The 24,963-nt window shown below is 34.6% G+C and overlaps 3 protein-coding genes across 3 annotated transcripts; all 3 read left to right on the forward strand.

Moving 5' to 3' along the window:
• Positions 1-389: 389 nt before the first annotated feature.
• On the forward strand, positions 390-1,022 carry LOC132188091 (uncharacterized). The gene has a single exon (XM_059602501.1). The coding sequence runs from the start codon at positions 390-392 to the stop codon at positions 1,020-1,022; it is 633 nt and encodes a 210-aa protein (XP_059458484.1).
• A 3,181-nt stretch (positions 1,023-4,203) lies between these two features.
• Positions 4,204-6,757, forward strand: LOC132188092 (heat shock cognate 70 kDa protein-like). Its single transcript, XM_059602502.1, has 3 exons — positions 4,204-4,421; positions 5,376-6,208; positions 6,248-6,757. Exons 1-3 carry the CDS (start codon positions 4,205-4,207, stop codon positions 6,755-6,757), a joined length of 1,560 nt encoding a protein of 519 aa, XP_059458485.1. The 5' UTR covers position 4,204.
• Positions 6,758-22,174: 15,417 nt separating this feature from the next.
• Positions 22,175-23,815, forward strand: LOC132187553 (dof zinc finger protein DOF3.6-like). The gene is made up of 2 exons (XM_059601900.1): positions 22,175-22,351; positions 22,529-23,815. Exons 1-2 carry the CDS (start codon positions 22,298-22,300, stop codon positions 23,456-23,458), a joined length of 984 nt encoding a protein of 327 aa, XP_059457883.1. The 5' UTR covers positions 22,175-22,297; the 3' UTR covers positions 23,459-23,815.
• The last annotated feature ends 1,148 nt before the right edge of the window (positions 23,816-24,963 follow it).

Below are 24,963 nucleotides of genomic sequence, written 5' to 3' on the forward strand. Positions count from 1 at the left end.
TATGTTAAGGTATGTAAAAATAATGTATATTATCTAAATTATCTGAATTTACATGTTTCATAATTTATAAAACTATTACTTGTTATGTTGATCAAGTATGCTATAATGATAAGATTCTTATATTATATAACTCTTGCCTAGCTCTTTGATTTATTTATTTTAATTGGCTGGGCAATATGTCTTTGATAAGTTCAAACTCCAAAACCTTATTAATTAAGCAACTTGTTATGCGCAGGAAATTAGCACACTAAGAAAGCAAGAATTTTGACAGAGTCATCTCAACAAGGAAAGATATGCCGATGTATACGAAGTTTAAGCATTTGAGCCACCCACACATTTTGGTACTTGAATCTGCACAAGAACCTTACCAATGCGATGGATGCAAAGAAATGGGGTTTGGGCCATGTTTCAAGTGCGACGAGTGCAATTTCAATCTTCACGAGGAGTGCGCAATGCCTCAATCCTCCGCTTTCCACCCCTTTTTCCGTAAGTGCAACTTCAGGTTCTATGAAAACGCACCTGGATTTAGTGCTAGATACTGTGATGCGTGTGGGAAAGATGTGCTAGGGTTTGTGTACCAATGCTTGCACGAGAAAGCACACGACCTTCACCCGTGTTGCATGAAGCTTCAACGTACCTTAATTGGTGATGGGGTGACACTACACCTTAGGAAAAAGGTCTCAACCAAGTGCCTAAAATGTGGAAGTAAGAAAGTCTCAAGGGGATTCAGAGGCTGGTCCTATGAATCGGATTGTGGCCAATACTCCTACCACGTGACATGTGTCAAGGACTTAGTCCTTGAAAATTGGAGGAGGGGTTATTTTGATGGAAATAACACAGCGTGGCAGATTACGGTTCCAAACCAAGATATAGTACAGCAAACAGGAGAAAGCTCAAGCAGAATGAATGTTAGCAAGTATTGGAAAATGGCAAAAGTGGCTCTCAAGCTCATTATTTCAGCCATCTTTGGGGATCCAACTACCCTGATTGCGACCCTTATCCAAGCTTTGCTTTCAAACTGATTTATTTTATGCATGCAGGACATAAAGTTTGTGTAAATAAGTACGTGTATTTTTATTTTTTATTTTTTATTTTTTATTTTTATTTTTATTTTTCTCTTTTGGATGAAGCTGTTTAATTAATTGTGTTGATAAATTATGGTCTTTAATCCAATAATTGAGAAGGTTTAATATTATTATATGCACGTGGCTGTTCTTGATTCTTTCTTGTATGGCTTTGTCTTGTTAAAGTGTTGATTAAATGATTAAATTTACTTATTCTTATCAGTTTAAACTTTTGGGATAACTGATAATTTAATATGGTATCAGAACTAAATGTTATGAGTTTGAACCTTTACTCCGTCATTTGTCCTCATTTAAATCAAAATATTTCACGTGTTGGGCCTCACCTATTACACCTATTAAAAGGGAGTTTGAGCTCACACATGAGGGTGTTAATTAAATGATTAAATTTACTTATTTGTTATTCTTATCAGCTTAACCATTTGGGACAACTAGTAATTTAACATAAAGAGACAATATGTAGCACATGTGAGTATTTAGAGGGACGAATGACCAAGCATTTTGCCTAGTGTGCATGAACATCGAGAATTTATTATTTCATTGTATCATGCATGCACATGCATGAAGCATTTTGCACTTCATATTTAAGGAAGGTGTGTTCGGAGTAGCATACACGTAGGGAGCAGTGTTAAGATATTAATTAAATAATTAAATTCACTCAGTTCTATCAGCTTAAGCTCTTAAAATAAGTGATAAATTAATATAATATCTGACAACATCAACCCTCTTATTCCTTCTCTTTGGACATCCTCTTCCTCGTCTGGAAAATTTTTGGAAAAGCGAAGATGATGAGGAATAATCATGGAGAGAGAGGGGTTGAACCGTTGAAGAAATTAAAGCTAATCTAAAACTTGAAATGTTTTACCACCATTTAAATGGATATGTTAGTTAATTAATTTAAAACACGATTTTTTTTTTTTAAAAAAAAAAAAAAAAAACCAATATCGTATGCTTTAAAATTTTTGTAATTCAATTTTTTTTTTTTTTACAACAAATATGTTGTTCTAATTTTAACCGCACATAAGCCAAATCCACTAAAAAATAAAATATTTAAATAAAATAAAGAATTTTGTAGAATTTATATTAAAAAATGTAGTAGGTATTTTTTTTTTTTTTAAAAAAAAAAAATATGTTTTTTTGAATAGATAAAATATCTAGTATTAGATAAGCTCTTATATATGTTGGCAGTTGACTCCTTACCCGTATATTGAATCTTCAACACGACATTGAGGAAACAACTACTGAAGTTCCCAACTTTCTTTAGTTATGAAGGAGAAGATAATTGATTGTTGGAAATTATTAAAAAAAGAAGAAGAAAAAAACAAAAAAAGTCGGTTGCATGTCTATTCTACAAAATTTCCATTTCATTTCCAATTCACAAGCCCCCAGCAGTAACCCCAGCCCTTACGTCTCCCATCGACACAGGTTTCCTGGCCATTTCGTCTCCACGCGCTTTTGTTCCCACGGCCACCCAGTTCCCCCAGGCCATAAAAGTTCAGCTGGGTACGTAGTTGAATTATTTTAATGGAACAAGGGTTGTTTTATAAGTGTTATGAAGTTTCTTGGTAAACGTACGTACGTACCGTTTACAAATAATGAAATCAATGTCACACGCTTTGAAGAAAAATATAAACAAGATTTCAGTTGAATTCATGTTCACTTGATCAAACCATAACTTTCATTTTAAATTACCATTTTTCTATTTTATTTCAACTAAAAATGCGTCTTTGAATAATAATTTCATTTAAAATCATTTCCTCAAAGTACAATTTCTACTTGCAAACATGACAAAGTGGCGAGTAATGTTAGAAGGCGCTCCTATATTTTTTTGTCACTTTAAAAATGATGTAACTTTTAAAATTACTATTGAACTTATTATTGATCATTATCGAATTCTGATTAAATAGTAATTTTAAAAGTATATGTACATGATGTGATGTGTATGCTTTAAATTTATTTTAATTCAATTTTCACCGTTCATGTTTTTATAGCAGATCATAAGTTCTTTAATTTTTAACGACACAGAAGCCGAATCCACTAAAAAATAATATTTAAATAAAATATAAATTAAAATAAAAAATCAGGTGAAGTTTAGTAGCTTTATCTCTTTAGCCACATAACCTGTTCTTATTCTTCGCTCATATATCCGGTACTTTCGCAATTTATGGATACAATTATGATTTATGTATTTTCTGTAAATCAAACGCGCGTATGGCCTTAAATATTCTAATTTGTATGTATTCATTTGGTTTTTCCTGGTTTCCTACTCTCTTCAGTTTTCCTGATTTCTTTAATGAATCGTGTATAATATGATATAAAAGTTCTGGATAGTTGAATTATTTGAATATTGGAACAAGAGTTGTTTAGTTATTTATATGGTTGATCACTTTAGCGTTGCGAAGTTTCTTGGTAAACATTTAAAATCACTTATGCACCCATCGTTAATTTACAATAATTAATGAAATGAATATATATGTCACCAGCTTTGAAGATAAAATAAACGAGATAATCTTCAATTCATGCATGACTTGAGCAAACCATTTAACTTTCATTTTAAATGACCATTTTTCTGTTTTACTTCAACTAATGTTAAGTGAGTATTTAGAGGAATTTTGCCTAGCATGCATGCATGAAAATTGAAAACTTATTAATTATATATGCAGTATGATCGAACTTACTGAGATTGTGAATATCAACGTACCAGATTTCAACTGTTGTTGTTGTTGTTTTTTTATTTTATTTTTAATTTTTCGAGAATAGATTTCAACTGTTGTTAACTAACTAAATGGTGTATGATTGGTTGAATAAATATATGCATGTAGACGTTTAATACTATATATTCATTTTCTTCATGTATATATGTTTTATTATAGGAAGACTTTTTTCCGTCGACTATATATGAAAATTATGCAAGGATGTTTACGGCATCTATTATCATAAGAAATTCAGTAATTGTTAATTATTAAAATAATAATGAATAAAATATGCATCATTGACAAGTCAGAACAACGCTCCTTTAAATGAAGTGATTAGCCATTGTATTCGCTCAGGACCATCCTGAACCCATTCAGTGCCTTTCACTCAGAGTCTTCTTCATTTTCGTTATTTTCTAGACGTCGAGAATGGCCGGCGAAGGAGATGAGTGGCCAGCGATAGGGATTGATCTGGGGACGACGTACTCATGCGTGGCAGTGTGGCAGCATGATCGAGTGGAGATCATAGTGAATGATCAAGGCAACAGGACGACGCCGTCTCATGTTGCCTTTACTGACAAAGAGCGCTTGGTTGGTGAAGCAGCCAAGGACCAGATCGCCAGAAACCCCACTAACTCTATCTTTGGTAATCTCCCCTACTCTCTTTATTCCTTTTTCTTTCATTCTATTTCCCTTGTATCGCGTGCTTGACAAGGGCTGGCGCCCATTTATGGTCAGTGCCTTCTACATGTTCAAGTTGGCCGAAAGGAGCAGATTTTAGCCTATTTTTCCCAACTTTTCTTGTTTTATTTTTGTTGATTTAACATCAAATTTTCTCAACTCAACTAAATAATTTTCAACCGAACTAAAAAATATCATTAATAATTTTTTTTTTTTTTTTTTTTTTTAAAATGTATTTAAGGGTAGAGATCATTAGACCACCCCCTAAGCGTTTGAGGGGCTCGACCTCTCCCATAAGTTTTCGGGGGTGGTTCAGCCACTCCCATCAGTTTTTGAAAATCGCTTAGCCAACTTTACTTGTTTCGAGAGTGGCTAAACCACCCCAAAATCGATGTTGGGACCGGCCACCCCAAATATTATTTTTTTTATTTTGTTTTTTTTTTTTCTAATTGTATTTTTATAAATTTATTTTATATTCTTTAAACCATTGAAACATAATTCAAAATTTTTTTTTTTTATCAATATTCACAATTTTGAATTGAGTTAAAAAAAAATACAAAAAAATCACACATCCGGCAAAAGGTGATTGGTCATAAATCTGGATGTGACATGATGACTATTTTTAATTCAAGACTCGATCAATAGCTAAAAGAGATTCATGAAAATCATTTTGAGTGATCTCTTAAGAAATATTAAAAAAATGCACCCTTTGTTTGAATGATTGTTTGTTTTAAAAATAATAACAAATAAAATAAACTTGCAAGTTGCAACCCATCATCTACTAGTATTTGTAATTGTTATATATATTATTTGTAATTCTTAACATGCCGGTTGATATATATATATACTCGTCAATATTGATATCTGTTTCTTCTTCTGCTTTACTCTTTGTGAAATTATTTTATTTATTATTTTGTAGATGCAAAGCGGTTAATTGGTAGAAGATTTAAAGATTCTTTAGTTCAAAATGATATCAAGCTTTGGCCATTCAGGGTCATTGAAGGTTCTACCAATAAGCCTATGATTGTAGCAACTTATAAGGGTGAAGAGAAGCATTTTGCTGCCGAGGAAATTTCAGCCATGGTCCTTGAAAAGATGCGTTACATTGCCGAGGCCTACCTTGGTAGAACCGTGAAAAATGCTGTAGTCACTGTCCCAGCTTACTTCAATGACTCACAGCGTAAGGCCACAAAGGATGCTGGAGACATTGCAGGACTCAATGTCATGCAGATAATCAGTGAACCAATGGCAGCTGCCATTGGTTACGGTCTTGAAAATGTGGGCACTGATAAGAGAAATGTGTTGATATTCGATTTGGGTGGTGGTACTGCAGATGTCTCACTACTTACCATTAATGATGGTACTTTTAAAGTGAAAGCTGTCGCGGGAGACACTCACCTCGGAGGTGAGGACTTTGACAACATGATGTTAAAGCACTTTGTTGAAGTATTTAAGAGACAATACAAGGAAGACATTAGTGGAAATCCTAGAGCTCTGAGGAGGTTGAAAACTGCTTGTGAGAGAGTAAAGAGGATTCTTTCTTCTGCAACTGAGACTACCATTGAAGTTGATTCTTTATACAATGGTATTGATTTCTACTCAATTATTACCCGTGCAAGATTTGAGGAACTTAATATGGACTTGTTTAGAAAGTCTATTGAGCTTGTGAAGAAATGTCTGAGTGATGCTAAGATGGACAAGAGAGGAGTAGATGATGTCGTTCTTACTGGTGGTTCTTCTAGAATTCTCAAGGTGCAGCAATTGTTGCAGGACTTGTTTGATGGAAAGCAGCTTAACAAGAGCATCAACCCAGATGAAGCTGTGGCTTATGGAGCCGCTATTCAAGCTGCAAAGATGGCTGGTAAGGGTAGTAGGAAAGTTCAACAGATTGTGCTCATGGATGTCAACCCTCTATCCCTTGGAGTGGAGTTAATCGGAGGTGAGATGTCTGTTGTGATTCCGAGGAATACAGTCATTCCCACCAAGATGGAGAATAACTACACCACCTCCTATGACAACCAAACTGCTGTTTTGTTTCCAATTTACGAGGGTGAGAGAGCGAGAGCTGTGGATAACAACTGGTTGGGAGAATTTAGGCTTTCCCCCATTCTTGCAGCACCCAAGGGTGTCGCTAATATGAAAGTATGGTTTGAGATAGATGTTAATGGTATCTTGAATGTTTCTGCTGTGGAGGAGACCACTGGTGTAAGTTGCAAGATCACCATCACCGATTACAAGGCGAAACGGTCCAAAGAAGAGATTGATAAGAGAAAACAAGCCCTGGAGAAAACAAACAATTGATGTTTGTGGTGGAATTGATGTAAAACCTTACGTGGATTTTGGGATTTCAGGATTCCATTTTGTAAAGAAAAAATTAGATTTTTTTTTTTGAATTTGTAGGGGTATTTTTGTCTTTCAGATAAAAATTTATGGTCATTTTTGTCTTTTTGTTAGCCTAGAACATTGGCAATATTTTGGTAGTTTGGGTTGGGGGAGGACATTTTCCAAATTAAAAGTTCAAAAAAAAAAACATTGTCAATTTGAGGGACGTATGTTAACTTTTCTAAAAAAAGAATCTTTTGACACAATATTCTCTCAACACAAAGATTAAGCATTTTTGCCACCCATACCTTGCTAGTGCGATGGACGCAGAGAAGTAGGGTTTGGATCATGTTTTGAGTGTAAAGAAGAGTTCAATTTCAATCTTCCTGAAGAGTACCACTAACCACTTCGCTTAGGCGATTATAAAATAATTGGCGGCTAGTAGTAATAGATTTCAATATAACTGGTGGTTAATAACGGCTTTTTGTATGGGCCTTAGGGTATATTGATGGCGTTTGAGGTTTTACTTGAGTGTTTTTTTTTGGGTTATTTTAAATAATTTTGAAGAAATTATATATATAAGGACAATGATAAGGTCCATAAGGATAAGGAATTAAGGATGTTCTACAATTTTAAAGAAATTGTAGATTCTCAAATTATGTAATTTAAGTTGAAACACTTGAAAAATGCCACACACATATTAAAACGGTGGCATGTTATGAATCCAAATTTCATTTCTTAGACAATGTGGGTGATAATTTCTTAAGAAACATGAAATTTTAATCATGTAAAAGAAAAATAACTTTAAAGCAATTTCTCTTCGTTTCTCATTTTCTGCGACCAAATAAGTTTATAGCTTCCAAACTTTCCTCGGATCCATATACTAAAACATCTTAGTCGTCCTCAAATCAGAAAATAGATAAAATACAAAAATTACATTTTTCAACGGACAACTCCAATTGAAGTTTCAGCAACCAAAAACAGAAAAGATTTAAAAGAATCATGGAAAAGGAAGCAAAGAGAAGAGTGACGAGAGGTACAATGACAGCAAGTTTAATAAGATTATCGGACAATTATAACTTCCCCGTTTGATTGCAATAGTTTGGGTCACTTAACTGCAATTGGGCCACTAATTTACGTACGTATACGTATATAAGACTATAAGTGTGTATGTTTTCTCTTTTGGATGAAGTACTGTTTGTGTGATAAATTATGTTCTTTGATCCAATAATTGAGAAGGTTTACATATATTATTATTTGCTCGTAGCTTTTCTTAATTCTTCCTTGTACCGCGCGCTTTGTCTAAAGAGGCATAAAATATGTAGAAATAAAAAATAAAAATAAAAATAGAGTTAAAAAATATAATTAACAAAATTAAAAAAATTAAAATCACCAAAATTATGATTGGCACAAGCTCATTTAAACAGTATTTCTCAGTTCCAAGCTCTAACTTTGATTGAAGTTAGTATTTGTTAAGCCTGTCAATCCCGTCCGGTTTTTGGGATTTTGGCCAAAACCGAGGACCGGAACCGGGATATCTCGCTTCTTGGTTTTGGGCAACCGAAACTAGAAACTAGATCCATGTTAACCGGGGTCCCGGTTACCGGCCGGTTCCGGTTTTATCCGGTCCAAAAACCGGTTTTTAAAAGCATGAAAAAGAAGAGGCTAAGAAGGAAAAGTTGTGAGGCTGAGATTGACTTACGCTATATCTGCAGGAAATCTTCTTTGAGCTCTTTCCAAATAATGCATTGCTCTATGAATACCCCCAATGATCATCAAATGGGGTCATGGAAATCTAGACTAAATAAAGAAAGCTCTTCAAGTATGACAAAATTGAGAATTCTTTTTCATTATTCTGCAGCCTGACTTATATATATACACGCCCCCATGTTTTTCCCAGGCAGAAATGGACACGTGTAGTTCATATCTTGGATGATGAAAATGTGTACCACCCAATGATGAGAAGGTGAAAGATGGGTTATAGGATTTTGTTTGGATTGACTGGTAGATTCTGTGTTCTCTATGAGAGGGATCAGAGGTAGAAAGTGTACGAGGCAGGGGAGGACCAACCAAACGTTCTAACCAAAAGGGTCAGCATTTGTTAGACAGACCAACCTTTCTCTTCCACTGTCAAAAATCTCCCTTCCCCAACTTCCTACAATCCTACTAGCTCAAGGGGTAGATCTGTACGGAGGTCACGAGAGAGGGAGAGGAAGTGAGAAAGAGAGAGTCAGAGAGAAAGGCCGGGTTTTGGAAGAGAAAAATGAGAAAACTAGAAAAGAGGGCAGAGGCAGAATGGAATGGGTGACGGCGTGTGAGAAATGAAGAAGAAAAAAAGAAGGCAGAGGGAGTAAACCTAAAAAAAAATATAAAATATAAAAATATATGTAAAATTTTCCCGGTTCCCAGTAACTTGGTAAAAACCGGGTACCGGAACTGGGGTACCCGGTTTTTGATTTTTTCCAACCGGAATTGGAACCGAATCCTCGGTTTCCTGGTTTTTCGGTTCCAATTCCAATTTCTCGGTATTTTTTGACACCGGCCTCTAATATATATTTGTATAGACTTGAAGTTTCTTATTAATGAAATTTGCCAGGATTTATTGTTTGATGAATGAATTTGATCAACACTTATATTGTGTAAATAAAAAAAGTGCCAAAATTGTGTAAAAATAAAAAATAAAATAAAACGAGCTCGTTTATTTGGGTTTTTGCCTATTGAGTTCGAGTCAAGCTCGAACACGCTGAAAGAAAAACGAGTTGTTTCGATTAGGGGCCCCAAGCTCAGACCGACCTCAAGCCAAGTTCAACCCTAGACTAATTTTCACCAAGCCTACTGCATAAGTACCGGCTCGGCTTAGTTCAGCTCGATTCAAATACAACCCTGAACCAGGGATGTGTAGGTGAGGAGTGAGATGGCGACATCGATGGAGTCCTGTGGGCGTGGGTTGTCTCCCGCTCTCCAAAAACAAAGGTTGTTTCTGCTCACTGATTTTTGAAAAAAAAAAAAAAAAAAAAACTCCCTCCCTCCCCTGGCGTGCGTTCATATGTTTGTTGCGCTGTGGTTGAGAAAAGATTGACCAGATTGGTTGTTGGCAATCTTTACTATGGCCGGTTATTAAATCTTCAACACGTTACTTTGTTTCAAGTGAAAACATTAAAGCCGGTTACGCGGGAGGTAACAACTATAGTGAAGTTTCCATTTCCCTTCTTTGTAATGAAGGAGAAGATTGGTTATTGGAAATAAATAGAAAAAAAAAAATTGTCGGGTTTGATGTCTATACAACAAATTTTAATGCCGAATACTAATTTTCTATAATACTTTTTATATTTTTGGGTAGAAATGAAAATAATAATCAGCTCTTAGATCGATCTTTATTAAAAATTAATAATCATAGAAGATGGATGGGCATCTCATCAACCCAATAATATGAAAGTGAAATAAGATATATATTAATATTTGGTAGGGGTATGCATGTGGATGCGGTTAATTATTTGCAATCTTCGTAATTGCATTCACAAAATGCGAATATCACTTTTAAATATTCACATCCATATCATGTTTTTATTAACTGCATTTGCACGGCTATTGCGGTTATTATCCGCTATCCGCATTTTAGGTAATCAGCGTACTTTAGTCTCTCGGGTATTATTTAGGTTTCTATTATAGCCTATTTTAAACGATTTTGAAAATAATTAGGGTCGATTTTTAATGTTTTAGATTTGTTTTAATTTTTTAAAGCCCTAATTATTTGAAAATATATTGATTTCATATTACTTTACTAGATAGATTGAATATCCGCTCGCTTATACACTCCAAATATTTAGAATGAATAATATTAATTACTCAATTCTGATCTTATTCTCATATAATTGGATTGATGTGACCGTACCCATCAATTCTTAATTTTAAAAAAAATATATATTTTTTTAATGAAAGTTTGTCCAATAGCTTATGAACACCAAGACACTATTAGCCAATTTAGCCCAATTATGTAATAGTAGAATGAAAATTAAGTACGTATCACTACTCGTTTAAAATTACTCATGCTGCAAACATTTCCAACTCACAAGCCCCCGCGGCCCCGCGCCTGCGACACAGGTTTCGCGGCCATTTCGTCTCCACGCGCCTTTCTCCCGCGGTTCCCTAAACCCCCGCATGTCTCCAGTCTCCGCCGCAGGTTCGCGGCTATTTCGCCTTCACGCGCTTTTCTCTCTTACAAATACCTGATAATTAATTCATTTTCTCTTTATACCGTTTTTTTGGAACCCTGTTTTTCCTCAAAGTTCGGAGCTCAGAGTTCTGAAAGGTGAGCGAAGAGAATCTCTGCTTAATCGCTTGCCCATTTCGATGAACTATTGTTGATTTTTCCCTTTCTTTTCCTCATATTCACTTCGATCTGGGAAATACGTATGCAGTATTCCTTGAAAATTCCCTCTGTGATGAATCACTCTGAGAGGCTTTCGCCATTTATCTAATTTCTAATATTCTAATTTCTAGCTATGTATATTCATTTGGTTTTTCCTGGTTTTCTACTCTCTTCTTGATTTCTTTAATGAATTCTGTATAATATAATTTTGGCCATATATATATATATATATATATAAGCTTTGAGGATAAATAAATTAAGGAGATTTCAGTTGAATACATGAAAAAGCATCAGCAATGCGTTTCAGTTGATAAATAAATGCGTTTTTAAAGAATGATTTTATCTAAAATTATTTCCTGAAAATACAATTTCTACTTTCAGACATGACAATTAAAGTGGCCGGTCAATATATACTTGCCAAAACAACATTAAATCGTGTCTAGAAAACCCTATTTGGTAAAATGTAAGAGCAATCATAAGCTTAATTTGACTCTTGCTATGCAAGACCTCTTAATGTTTTTGTTTTTAATTATTATTTTGCAGTGCCTCTTCCATCATTAATTAATTATGTAATTGTCAACATCAAATCATCTCAAGTTGGGGATTGTCTCGCAGCTAGGAATTTTTGTTTCTCTACAGTACGATAAAAAAAAAATTAAAAAAAAAAGAAAGAAAAGGGCTTTCTTTCGTTTTTTAGCTTATTATTTATTTTATGTAAAATTTCTACCCAATTAAAGTGTATAAAATTTATATTTATTTAAGGGTTGCTACATTATTTAGAATTTCTTGTAACGCTTGGCTCTTGCATTTTTGTACGTTATGTGCAGGAAATTAGCAAGGAAACAAGAATCTTTTGACCCAATTAGTCCTCTCAAAAATGAAGTATACAGAGACCAAGCATTTTAGCCACCCACATGTTTTGGTACTTGAATCTGCCCAAGAACCTTATCATTGCGACGGATGCAAAGAAATAGGGTTTGAACCATGTTTCAAGTGCAAAGAGTGCAATTTCAATCTTCATGAGGAATGTGCAAAGACTGATCCCTCCTCTTTCCATCCATTTTTGAGTAAGTGTCACTTTATATTATGCGAAAATGCAACGGGTAGAGTGTGTGATGCTTGTGGGAAAGACGTGCTAGGGTTTGTGTATCAATGCTTGCACGATGAAGCACATGACCTACACCCATGTTGTATGAAGCTTCAGCGTACCCTAATTGGTGATGGAGTCACCCTGCACCTCAGTAATAAGGTCTCAACAAAGTGCCTAAAATGTGGAAGTAAAAAAATATCAAAGGGGTTCAAAGGCTGGTCCTATAAATCGACATGTGGCCAATATTGTTATCATGTGGCATGTGTAAAGGACATGATTCTTGAGAATTGGAAGAAGGGTTATTTTAATGGACAAAACAACGTCGTTAATACAAGTAACACGGGGTTGCAGATTGTGGTTCCAAACAAAGACATAGTACAACAAACGGGAGGAAGCTCAAGCAAAATGAAGGTTCGTAAGTATTGGAAGATGGTAAAAGTGGCTCTCAAGCTCATTATTTCAGCCATTTTTGGGGATCCAACTGCCGCGATTGCTACTCTTATCGAATCGTTGCTTTCAAAGTGATTTATGTTATGACATGGTGGAAAGTTTGTGTATGTAACTATGTATGTATTTTTCTTTTGGATAATGATTTTTTTGTTTTTTCTTTCTTTCGGATGAAGCCTTGTTTGTGTGATTAATTATGTTATTTAATGCAATAATTGAGAAGGTTTACTTTATGTTTGTGGGACTAAAGATTCTCTGCAAAAGTTTGGGCCACTTAACTGCATTTGGGCCTTTACTTTAAACGATTCCAATTAACAGGCTTGAAATACTTGGCTAATCATTCCAAAAACCTTAGGATAGATCATCTTAGTCTGGCCTATACTTGAATTTTCTTTGATTCGTGGGACTAATATGTCCGAGCAGGACTCATAGGAGTTGAGCCTAAGCTTCCTAGCAAAGTAAGCCCAAAATGTTATGGGCTGATTTGATCCATGGGCTTGAAAGATGGGCTTGGAAACTCTATTCAAACCGCGAGGTAACGGGTCACGACATAATTCACTATGTCGACTGCTAAAATGAGATCATTTATGATTTGAAATGAAATGAGGCCCACTCCCATATATAAGAAATCATTGCGTGGAAAGCGAGAGCGTGATGGTATGGGTGTGTTATTGCATTTTGTAATGATGGGGGAAGTAAGACAATGACAAAGTTGGTCTTCCACCAAAAAGAAGAAAAAACGAATTCAAATGGTGGAAACCAGTAAAAAGTTAAGTGATTTCACTCAAAAGCACTTATTCTTTGGTTTATTTTTTCTGTTCTTTCTCACAGAGTACTGTGTTTGGCATTATAATTTTGCAGGTTAGATGCGCGTTATCAAATAAAATTGTAAAAAGTACTCCACATAGGAGAAACCACACATTTATAACTTACAAATTTTTCTTTTATAAATTTTACTAAACGCTTAATTGTACTCTTAAAATTCATATTTTTATTAATTACATTTTAAAACCATTTTTTAAACTACTAGTTCATCAAGGTATAGTAAGTCGACGGAATAATGAGCTATTTTACTATTGAGATTTTATTTTATTTTATATAACACTAACAATATAAATAATGCAACTTAATGAATATGTTGCTATATATATATAATTTAAAATATTTAAATACATTAATTTAAATACTTAACCGTAAAATGAAGATAACTATTGTCCCACTGTAGCCCAATGAGCAGATTGAGGCCCACATTTGCTCCATTATTTGGAAGCAGCATAATAAACTGATGAAAAATCGGATGGACCACCATCTTTTACGTCTAAAAGCTTACGATAAAACGAAGCGCGCAGAAAAAGAAAAAGAAGGGAAAATAAAGGCTTTTGATTACAAAACTAAGCAGCCTAACCCGCCGCACGCGTCTCGAGCATGCAGTGTTATAAACAAATAATTTGGAATCTCCCACGAGAATCTACAAGAGATGAAGCACGTGAGCACGATTGAGAGTTAGATTTGTCTGCTTCTTCTTAATCTTCATTTGATTTACAGCGCTGATGGTCAAGTTACTCACACGTGACTAAAGCTAACGAAAAAAGTGAGTGAGAGAGAAAGAGAGAGAGAGCCTGTGATTAATACATATTCTTTGACCCTTTTTGTTGTTTAAGTTGTGTGAAAATGTGGGAAGGGGAGGTAACAGGGGAGTGATGAAGAAAAGAATGGGGGCAAAAGCTGCAGGCCAAGCTTTCCTTTCCAACTATATATGCATATACAAGAAGACCCTACTTTTTGCATGAAAATGGGTTAAAGACATATCCTGCAGAGATTGACTAGACAGGGAATTAGATTCCAATACACAGCACCACCAACCTTCATTTTTTTTTTTTTTTTTTTTTTAATTTAATCTCACATGCATGATGCATGTACATGTACAGATCATAGATTTTAGATAGTTACAACTAATTGCTAAGGTTTTGATCCCATGCACGATCCCTCCAACTCCGAAAACTGAAAAGCATTTTCCATTTTTGCCTACTTAATTAACGAAACACAAGTGTTTCACAATTACTGGGTGTTCCTGAGTTTATCTGGTTTGAATTTCACATAGAAATATTTCTTAGAATGTTTACATTAATTCATATACATGTATCTATGTATGTGTAAATGAATGGAGGACTTTATACATACATAGTTTACTAACATGGATTTATTGGTATTTTTACACATCGATCTCATTGGGAGTATAATAGACATTTCATTTCCCGTACGTGATGCATTTTCCGTCAAATTTTAACAAAAAATTTTAATAACGGGAGTTAAGTGAAGGTGGAAGTAGTTTGAAGAGTCAATTACAACTTTTTCTTTTTAGTTTGGAGAAACATTGCAATTGATGTGAAAGTTTAATTAGGGAGGCTAAGCATAATTTTGCCTTTATCATGTATTCATTCTTTCATATTAATTGCACGGTACTGCGCGCGTAACTTTTACCACTATCCGCACGTACAACTAATAAATTCACTGCTTTGGATCAAGATCTCTTGAAATTCCTTTCTGTCTGATCAGCATGTATGACTTACAGGTTCAATTCTTTGGACCGGGATCTCTTGGAATTTCCTGTCCGAAATATTCCAAGTAATTAAGATAGAGAATTTCAGGGAATCTTAATCCTAGTGCTTGACTTTGTTTAGATCATGTCCAAATTTCAATATTTCCTCTCATATGACTATATGAGCTCAGTCGGCAGCAGGCCGGCAGTAAAACAAAGGTAGTTTTTGGCGCCGAGGACGTTAGTTAGTTGTCCGTTATAAAAAATAGTTCCCAACAAAATGGAGTCTTATAATGTGATTTATTGACTTCCATTTAAAGTAGCTTATTATGAGATTTAATTAATTCTAGGACAAACTAGGTAATTGTTTCCTTGATTTTATGTAGGTGGTCTTTTGAGAAATTCTGATTTAGTGTCAATTACTGTGTCATAAAAGTGAAAGAATGCAGGAAGCTAGAAAGAGATTGACTTGTGAGGATAGGGTGCATGCAAAGCAATGCCTACTTAACTCATCCTTTCATAAAAGCAACAAAAATGTCTATATAAAGGAAAGAAGAAGAAAAAAACATTAACGTAGGATTATTTAGGAAGCATGATTTGGAACCCTCACCTATCTGAATGTGACTAGCTATTCAAAATGCGAGGATTGTCTTCAAAATACAGGAAAAGCTTCAAAACGATTGAGTTGATTTAAGATATAAAGCACACATTTAGTAAAAGCCAGTATATTTCTTTTGTCTTTCCAAATTAAAGGAGATTTCTTAATTTAGAGATGGTGGTTGAAGTAAAGGAGATCTTTATACTTAATCCAATGGCTTAAACTTGAAATCAACATTGAGTTTTGAAGAAATGGCTTGATCCCATGGACGTTGACAAAAAAAGCTAGGAAGTATATATATATATATATATATATGCATTATCCAATGCCCTAAGAGTGAGGTGGCAGCCTGAAGAACACAAAATCTTGCCCCTTAATTAATTAGCATGTACAAAAATTTAAAGTGAATATACATATATATAATAAATATCTAAGGTGGTGTAAATAGGGATGAAGCATCAAATGGGTGCCAACTAATATGTGTATGTATATATATAATGCATGTCACGTAAAGGATCCCTATCCTGCAATTTTCTGGCCATTACTATATATATATATATATCCTGCATTTTTTGAGCCGCCCGCTCACTTTCATGCTGTCTTTCTTTTTCTTCTAATTCAATAGTTTTTAGGTGAATTGGTTCCAGAGAAAATCATTATTTCTTCTTAAATTTTGAAGGAAGAAACAGCTAGCTGTACGTGTTGGTGTTGGACCTCATCTTTTCAGCCTCATCAGTGACAACTGTTAAGAAACATGCCACACAAACTATGAATTTAATTCTAGCAACTTTTTAAATGGAGTTTGGCTTGCCTTCAGAAAAAATTGCTGGAATTATCATGTAAAAGTATATAAGTACAACATATTGTTTGTATAAATTAAGTGGTTTTTGCATGGTTAGATTCGCTATCTTTGGTTAAAAAAACAATAATTAAGCTTGAAAATAACTATATTTTTTTATTAATTTAAACTTTCAAAATAATTAATAATTTATTATTATGGTATCAGATAACTTTTCTTAAGCAACAATTTGTTTGTAATAGAGGTACCATTTATCTCGACGAAAATGAAACTCAGATCGAGTAGTCTTCGTATATAATAATTTAGTTTGAAATTAGAAAACTGGGGACTTCAAATATTTCCCCATCATTGACAGCATTACAATATTGTTGATTACTATTGACGTTAACTACCTTTAATTACAAGATATTTTTTGTATTTGAGCAAATCTCCTTTATGTTGATCATCTTTTTTTGGTTATTGACTTTTGCCTATATATATACACATATATGATGGAGGAAATTAAATATGGCGAAAAAGTTGAAAGTGTTAAAGGGCATTTTCATTCACGCTACACCGAAGTCTTTGGATTAATAACTATTTCCAATAATATTCTTTTATGGATTTTCTAGTGATTTATGCGGAAAGTGACATCATTGATCAAATGAATTCCAGTAGAAGACGATACATTTTTAAGCAAAACTCAATTTCTTGAACAAGGTGACCGGTTAAATCAGGATTCATTTTATAGTACTCTAAATCAAATTTTACACATTTATTGGTGTATATATCACAGCGTTTTTTAAAATTTTCAATTAAAGTGACACAATATGCACCATTAAATATAACAAAATAAAATTTTGACCGTAAAATAAAAGCTATCCCTTTCACCTATTCCATATGTAGATTTGTTTCAATTTTTTAAAAAAAAATAAAAAGGAAAAATTCTTCAATTTCAATTCCATCCTCCTAAAGAAAGATTTTAATTTGTATATATTTGCCATTTGGTTAGGAGCTCCATTTGGAGGATAAAGTTTTCATTAGAACTAATTTGAAGAGTTAATTCCCATTTCATAATTTATATTAAATTTTACAGATCTAATAGTGTATATATATTATATGATGAATATATTGCTACCTTATGGAAATATTTTACACTGTTTAATATAACAAAACAAAATCTAAACCGTAAAATAATTCCTCTCAGTTTTAAGTGAAATAGTTTTTCTTATATTGAATATGCGGCCTGGCCTCTCTTGGGATTTACTCTAGGGAGATAGAAGGTGATACTATCAATATAATCCTTGCAATTCAATATCCAGGTCTCTTCAAGGGTTTGAACTTTGCTTCAATTATTTTTGATATTCATTTTCACTTGCCCTCTTTTCATAGTTGGAAGACTTGTAAAGTACTATTCAGGAATGCAAATTCTTGTGCACATTAATTTGTTAGGTAGACAAGCCACTTAACCTTGCGTTTGGAAACATTTTCAATTGGTCGCTCATTATCTTTTTCATTGGAATTAAGAATGAAAAATATCCTCATTTATAACCGTTTTCTTATTTGCTTTAAAATATATATATATATATATAAAGAGGGTTGGATCCATGTGAGAAGACGAGTGATGAAGAGCTAGGAGTTAGGTAGTAATATCTTAAATAAACAAAAACGCGTGGTTGCATGCAAGGGGTCAAGGGTGTCCCATCGTTTTTGTTCCAATTGATATCTTCATTAAGGTGTACACTTTAAAATTGATTTGAGGTCACTTTCTTTCATACATTGCACGTGTCTCTTCTCCCTTTCACTTCCCATCAAAATTTGGATTTAGGTCTCATCGATCATTTCCTGTTATCTCCCCTCACCATTTTTTTTTCTGGGATCTGTCACTCTCTCATCATTTCGATTCCATGCATGATGGACATGCATGTACTCTTCTGTTTCTTGTGCTTCAAATTAAGCCCTAGGTACCGGTGTGGCATGATCATTGCCCACAAATAGGTATATATATATATGTATGCATATATATATGGCAAAGATATAAATAGCATGGTGTATATATATGTGCACACTGTTTTGTTTAATTTTATGGGTAATACAAAGAATCTTCAATTTGGTGGCATCCTCTTGATGATGGGCCATAGCTAGCCCAGCATTATTGGTAATAGAAGGTATATATCGTACAAGATGCAGGAAGGAAAAGAAAGCAATTGCTACCACCCCATATCATGCATCTTAGTGGAACCACCAGGGCCTTTTTCTCATCTGACTTTAAACAAACATAATTATAACATCATTTCGCGTCTTGAGAAAGAGAAACATCATCCCTTAATCACCACTCACATACAAGTTATTCACCACACCTCATACCATATATATGTTGCAAAAGCAGATTTTTGAACAGTCGGAACGATAACAGTCACCTCGCAAGATAAGAAAAAAAAAAACCATCGACGTGGCAATGGCTGGCAGTTGGCGGTCGAGGAAGCTTCCATTATTTAAGTTAATAAATTTATCTAAGCATTTTAGCCTTTCTAGTAAATGTGTCAAGGCTTTTAACTATAAACTTAGAGTCTGTTTAAAATTACGTTTGAGAAATAAAATTTTTAAGTCAAAAAACGTTTTTAGGCAAAAATTTTATTTTTAAATTTTTGCCAAAAATACGTTTGGTCTATTTTTAGGTTTTTTTAACCTTTAAATTTTTTTACTAAAAAAATATTTTTTTCTTTAAACGAATTTTTTAAGTGTTAAACGCATTTTTAGGCCCTTTAAATACAACTCAAACATACCTTTATTTATGGTATCATCATATGCGAACCTTAATTTGATGATCGATCCCCATCATCAACAATGTAATACTTTTAAGTTGTGTGTGCATGGGCACACCGTATAATATCCCACGGTCCCACCAGTAGGTGGGGGTAACATTTTGGGATCAATCAGACGGTCAGAATCTGCTCAAAATTAGTATGTGTTGCGCATTTGGAAGATCAATGAGTGGAGGAAAACTTGTAGCCTAAATCTGGGGCTCAAGTTTCGTGCGGTGGGGACCTTGAAGGGCGGGGGTACTGGTAAGACTTGCTTTTTCACCGACCGAGAGAGAGATAGATTCTGGGCTGGCAATTGACAAGAAGGTGTGGTGTGGGACCGATTGGTATCTGACGTGGCAAAAGGGAAGCAAAAAAGTAAGGATCGCCCGACCATGAGCATCTGATGACGACCACTCTATCCACCCCACATCCGGCGGCCAATATCGCTTTTTCTTTTCCGTAGCCCTAGTAAACTTTACCTACCCATGCATGGAATTTCTGCTCCTCCTAATTATCGGTTTAATTATGATTGTTACATTACATATATTAGAAAAATAAATGTGTTACATACTTACATCAAATGTGATACAGCATTTTGAATGTTCTAATCGGTGACGGGTCACTTACAAAATTTGAAAAAAAAAACTTTAATGCTTAAATTAATAAATAATTTTTTAAAAAAAAGTGTAAAGAAAAGATCTCTAGAAGAGGAGAGAATACATGATTTTGAGGGTTGTGCCGCTTTTAAAGTGAGGTTCTTTAAATATTGTAGTCCCTAAATGTTAGCTGCTATGTCGCAGGTCGCAAATATTTGATTAGTTTTCATGTAGCATGGACTGTCTAAGTGAATAGTAATAATTTATATCAACGCTACTAACACTCAATTCCCACGGCTGACCTGTCCAGCCGGGTGGGCCTATTGGTAATTATTTATTTCCATACCAACACATATGAAGAAAAAAAAAAAAGTTGTTACATTACATAACATAGAAAGAAGCATGAGTTCTATATGTTATTTGTTGGATGATAATTCTCTAAAATTCTTAAGGTAATTTTGTAGAATTCTTGATTTATATATATATTAGTTTATTTTTCCCCTAGTGTACATTGCCTTTTTTTAAATGGCCTTAGCTAGCTGACAGTGCTAATTAAGTTCTAACGGCTAACCAGCTGTGTGAACTCAAAAATAAAAAAGTTCCCTAAGGATATGTAAGGGTATATTTTATTTTCCTTTCTGTCTTACAGCTGGTTCATATTCCGTAAGCTAAAGCTTAATTTTCTTCTTCTCTCAACCTGAAAATTAAATGAAAGCAGATAAATTAAGTAGTAGAGGTAGATTTATTTGGTTAGTTTTATATATATTACCATCAACATGATTTCGCATTAGGTTGTACATATTTTTATCTATTATTCCCTTTACAAAAGAATAACTTATATATTTTTAGATTTTTTTTTAATATTTTAATAGGAGGGCCATAATTTCCTGTTAATGATTATACCTAGCTACTGAGAATCTGTAGTACTTGAACTTTGTATTAATATTTCACACATGAAAAAGCACATTTTCTTTTTTTAATATATAGATAAACAGGTAATAATTTATTAGCTCATTATTTCTACTCTATCTACTAATTTGAAAAAGGAAATTAAAATTAAACCAGAGTTCAAAGACCCTTTCAGCAGCGTGTCATGAATACTTCCATGATCCATCCTTTTCAAAATTCGAACTGGCATTTCTATTTCGACAGTTCGGCAGTGCAACATAAATCATGAAATTAAAGTCATTATGATATTGTTTTACTCATGAAATGAACTTGAACTGTGACATATATATATATATATATATATATATATATACCCATCACGTACTGCAAATTCAATATGATCAATTATTTGTATTTAAATTTTCAAATGACGTCGTGTATATCATTAAGTGTAATAAAATAAAATCTTAATTAACGGCATGTAAAATGGGTTCTCTGAATCCTATTCCGTTTAGGAGTAACCTTCATTGCGCTTTGGTACTGTTAACTAACTCGGGTGAGATTTTTCCTTACTTTACTTTGATTTGTAATTAATTAACTAGACTTTCATTTTTATGAAATATTTTTAGGGGATAGTTGAAAAGGACTAAAGTATGTTGAGTGAATGACAGGGATTTGCTTAATATATTCTACTAGGAATAATAATATTCCCTCACTTCTTCACACTTTAGGCAAAATACCATATATACTCTTAATTTGCAGGTGTGGTACAAACTTGTAACATCCTATTTTGTCCTTGATGGTAGGTAAGTGGTACGTAATTAATATAATCCCAAATGCTAATAATGGTACAAAAGAAATGTATATTTAAATATTTACCTTTGAATAATCTCCCTCTTTACATATTTCCATGCACAAACAAGAGGGAACTCTACCGGAAACATACCGGTGAAACAAAGGGTACAATTGATTGTGACACTTCCACTTAGCACCCCTCCACCAACACTCACCTTAATTCTTCTTTTATATTCCACATTATTATATATAAATATATTATTTATCTCAGAATTTACATTAAAATTAATTTTCCGTACTAGGGTTTCTTTCTCTCTCTCTCTTTATGCATGGCCAGTAATCTTTTCTAGGGCACTGTAAAACAGCATCAAAAAGAAGCTTACAGATTAAGAAACTTGGTCGTCCTCTTCAAACCCTAAATTTTTTTTAATAAAACAAAAAGTGGGGGATGAGAGAAGAAAGAACAAAATAAATAAACACCCACCTCCTTTATCTTTCCGTCTCCTTCTGATCTCTTTCTCTGCAACTCCCTCCCTTGATGTGATTCTCCACCAACATCTCCAAAAGAAACCCCATCAACCTTTACAAAAGAGAAAGCTCTAATTAAGAGCCATGGTTTTCTCATCCCTTCCCGTCTATCTGGATCCGCCCAACTGGCAGCAACAGGTAAGGGTTTTAATTTTAATTTCAATTTCTTCCAAATTTTTCTTTCCTGGCTTCTTCAACAAAAAAGCTAAAAATAATAAAAGATAAATAATATTCCTATTCTTTTTAATCGATCTCTAGCTAGCTTCTTGAATATACTGCATATAGTATTTGATTTCCTTTTCAATTTTTTTGCAGCAACAAAATTATCAACAACCACCACACGGTCATGGAGCTGAGAATCCCCAGCTCCCACCTCCACCGCCGCCACCGACCGGTGGCCCCGGCTCGATCAGGCCAGGTTCGATGGCGGATCGAGCACGGCAAGCCAAGATTCCACAGCCTGAGGCGACCCTCAAATGCCCGAGATGCGAATCCACAAATACAAAGTTTTGCTACTTCAACAACTATAGCCTCACACAACCTCGCCACTTTTGCAAGACCTGTCGGCGCTACTGGACAAGAGGAGGTGCACTAAGGAACGTGCCGGTTGGCGGTGGTTGTAGAAGAAACAAAAGAAGCAAAAGCAGCAGCAGATCCAAATCTCCTGCCACAGCCGAGATTTCCACCAGTACTACTGTATCTTCTAGTGGCTGCGCAGCCACTGATCATATGTTAGGCCATTTGCCACCTCCGCCGCCTCCAAACTTGTCTTTTTTGCCTACTTTGCATCATCTAACTGATTATGCTTCTGGGGACCTCGGCTTAAATTTCGGTGGATATCCGCCAACTGTGGCGGCAACAGGCGGTGATGTTCAATATCAAATTGGTGCTAGTTCAAGTGGGGGTAGGTCTTTTTTGTCAGCTGGCTTTGCTGAGCAGTGGAGGCTGCAGCAAGTGCAACAAGTGCAGCAGTTTCCTTTCTTGGCTAATTTGGAAGCACCAATTGGGTTGTTTCAATATGATCAGGGTGGGAATGTTGAGCCGGCGCCGCCGTCAAGCTATCTCCGGTCTAAGCCATTGGATTCTGAAGTATCAGTGAAAATGGAAGATAATCAAGGGCTGAATTTGTCAAGATCTCATTTGGGTACTTCAGGAAATGATCAATACTCATGGGGTGGTGGCAATGGCAATGCATGGAGTGATAATATTTCTGGTTTCACCTCTTCCACCACCCATATGTTGTGATTTTGAATATCTCTCTTCTCTTCTCTTCTCATCTCTCTAAAGAAATGATCGTCTTAGAGTTTCATTCAACAACCCTAGCTAACTTTGCAATTTCCAATACAAAAGAATCTAAGAAGGTGAAATGGGAAGGCTGGAACAACAATTCCTTTGTGATCTGCTCAACAAGTTAGAAATGGTAGGCTTCGTGTCTGAAATTTCTTTGAGGTTGTGAATTTTTCTTCTTCTTCTTCTTCTTCTTCTTCTTCTTGTATTCTATGTATGTTGACGAAGTAGAGTGTGTTCATTGAGCCTGATATGCATAACTTGATCAAATGCACTGTATACTAAGTGATTTTCTTGAAATGATATGTGAAAATGTGTCCGCTTGCTCTCTTTTTATTTTTTTTTTATTTTTCATTTATACAAATATTGGAAGAACAATGGACCGATCGAAGAAGAACCCACCCGCCATTATGTGGAACTTACCAAAGAACTCTTAATTTCTCCCCGTTCAGATGTTGAAGAAAGGATTAATTAAAACTTGAAAACTTTGGTTGTTCATGTGGTTGAAGATTCTATGCAGATTTACTTCTTGAGCCGCATTTATGTGAGAAATTCATGTCATTTCTGTCCAACCGAAGGCATTTTCAAAAATAAAGTGCATGGTAAAGAAGTCAATCTCCATGCTTTGGCTTTCATGAAATGTAAAAATCTACATCGATCTTCTCCTGCAACCCTCTCTCTTTCTCTCTCTCCCACACACACTGTCACAGTCACAGTCACACACAAATTATGCAAATAACTCCTAGGAAAGAGTTGGACTACTTACATGCAATTAATTACTTCAATATATATTCTATTTTTGGCCAATAAACTATGCAGATTTCCTTTTCTGGTGGCTCTCAATGCTTCAATGTTTTTTGCTTGCTCTTTCAGGCTTATGAAAGTGGTTGTAGTTGACTTGCTTCAATTCACCACCGCCAATAGAACCCTCAATTACTTCAATCATCTCTGTGGCCATTCCAAATTCCTAGATGTATCTGTTTGCTCACATAATTTTAGGAATTTTACCCGAGGTTAGTTTTGTTTTACCCTTCCAAGAAAAAACAGTTCAAAGACGAATAAGTTTGTGTCCCAAATATGCTAGCTTTTTGGACCGAGTGTGAAAGTGAGATAGAGGGTTTAATAATAATTTTTGTAATTCTAAGTGTGAGACGTACTATATTTGTTGTTTTGTGTGGCCGGAGACTAGAATGATTATGTAATTATAAGAAATTTGACCAAATGGGATCTGTCGTACTAGTTTGTTGTATGTAAACTGAGATGGAAAAGATATGAAGTTAAAGAAACGCCAAAGCCCCACTCAAAACCATGCAAAGACCGAGTAAGATTCTCACTACCTAGGACCAAACCACGCAAAGAGTCAAAAGTACCAAGAAGAACCAAATACCCTCTAAACCTTTGTTTGGTTGGTTCCCTCCTTTTACTTTCAACCAAAAGAAACCAAAATTTAAACCCAATTTGAC

Source organism: Corylus avellana, chromosome ca7 (assembly GCF_901000735.1).
Source record: "Corylus avellana chromosome ca7, CavTom2PMs-1.0".
NCBI lineage: Eukaryota > Viridiplantae > Streptophyta > Magnoliopsida > Fagales > Betulaceae > Corylus > Corylus avellana.

Bases quoted from the DNA above. Each gene is read 5' to 3' on its own strand.
- LOC132188091 (XM_059602501.1), top strand. From the start codon at position 390: ATGGGGTTTGGGCCATGTTTCAAGTGCGACGAGTGCAATTTCAATCTT.
- LOC132188092 (XM_059602502.1), top strand. From the start codon at position 4,205: ATGGCCGGCGAAGGAGATGAGTGGCCAGCGATAGGGATTGATCTGGGG. The intron at 4,422-5,375 runs GTAATCTCCCCT...ATTATTTTGTAG, and splicing joins CCCCACTAACTCTATCTTTG to ATGCAAAGCGGTTAATTGGT. The intron at 6,209-6,247 runs GTGCAGCAATTG...GATGGAAAGCAG, and splicing joins GTTCTTCTAGAATTCTCAAG to CTTAACAAGAGCATCAACCC.
- LOC132187553 (XM_059601900.1), top strand. From the start codon at position 22,298: ATGGTTTTCTCATCCCTTCCCGTCTATCTGGATCCGCCCAACTGGCAG. The intron at 22,352-22,528 runs GTAAGGGTTTTA...ATTTTTTTGCAG, and splicing joins CGCCCAACTGGCAGCAACAG to CAACAAAATTATCAACAACC.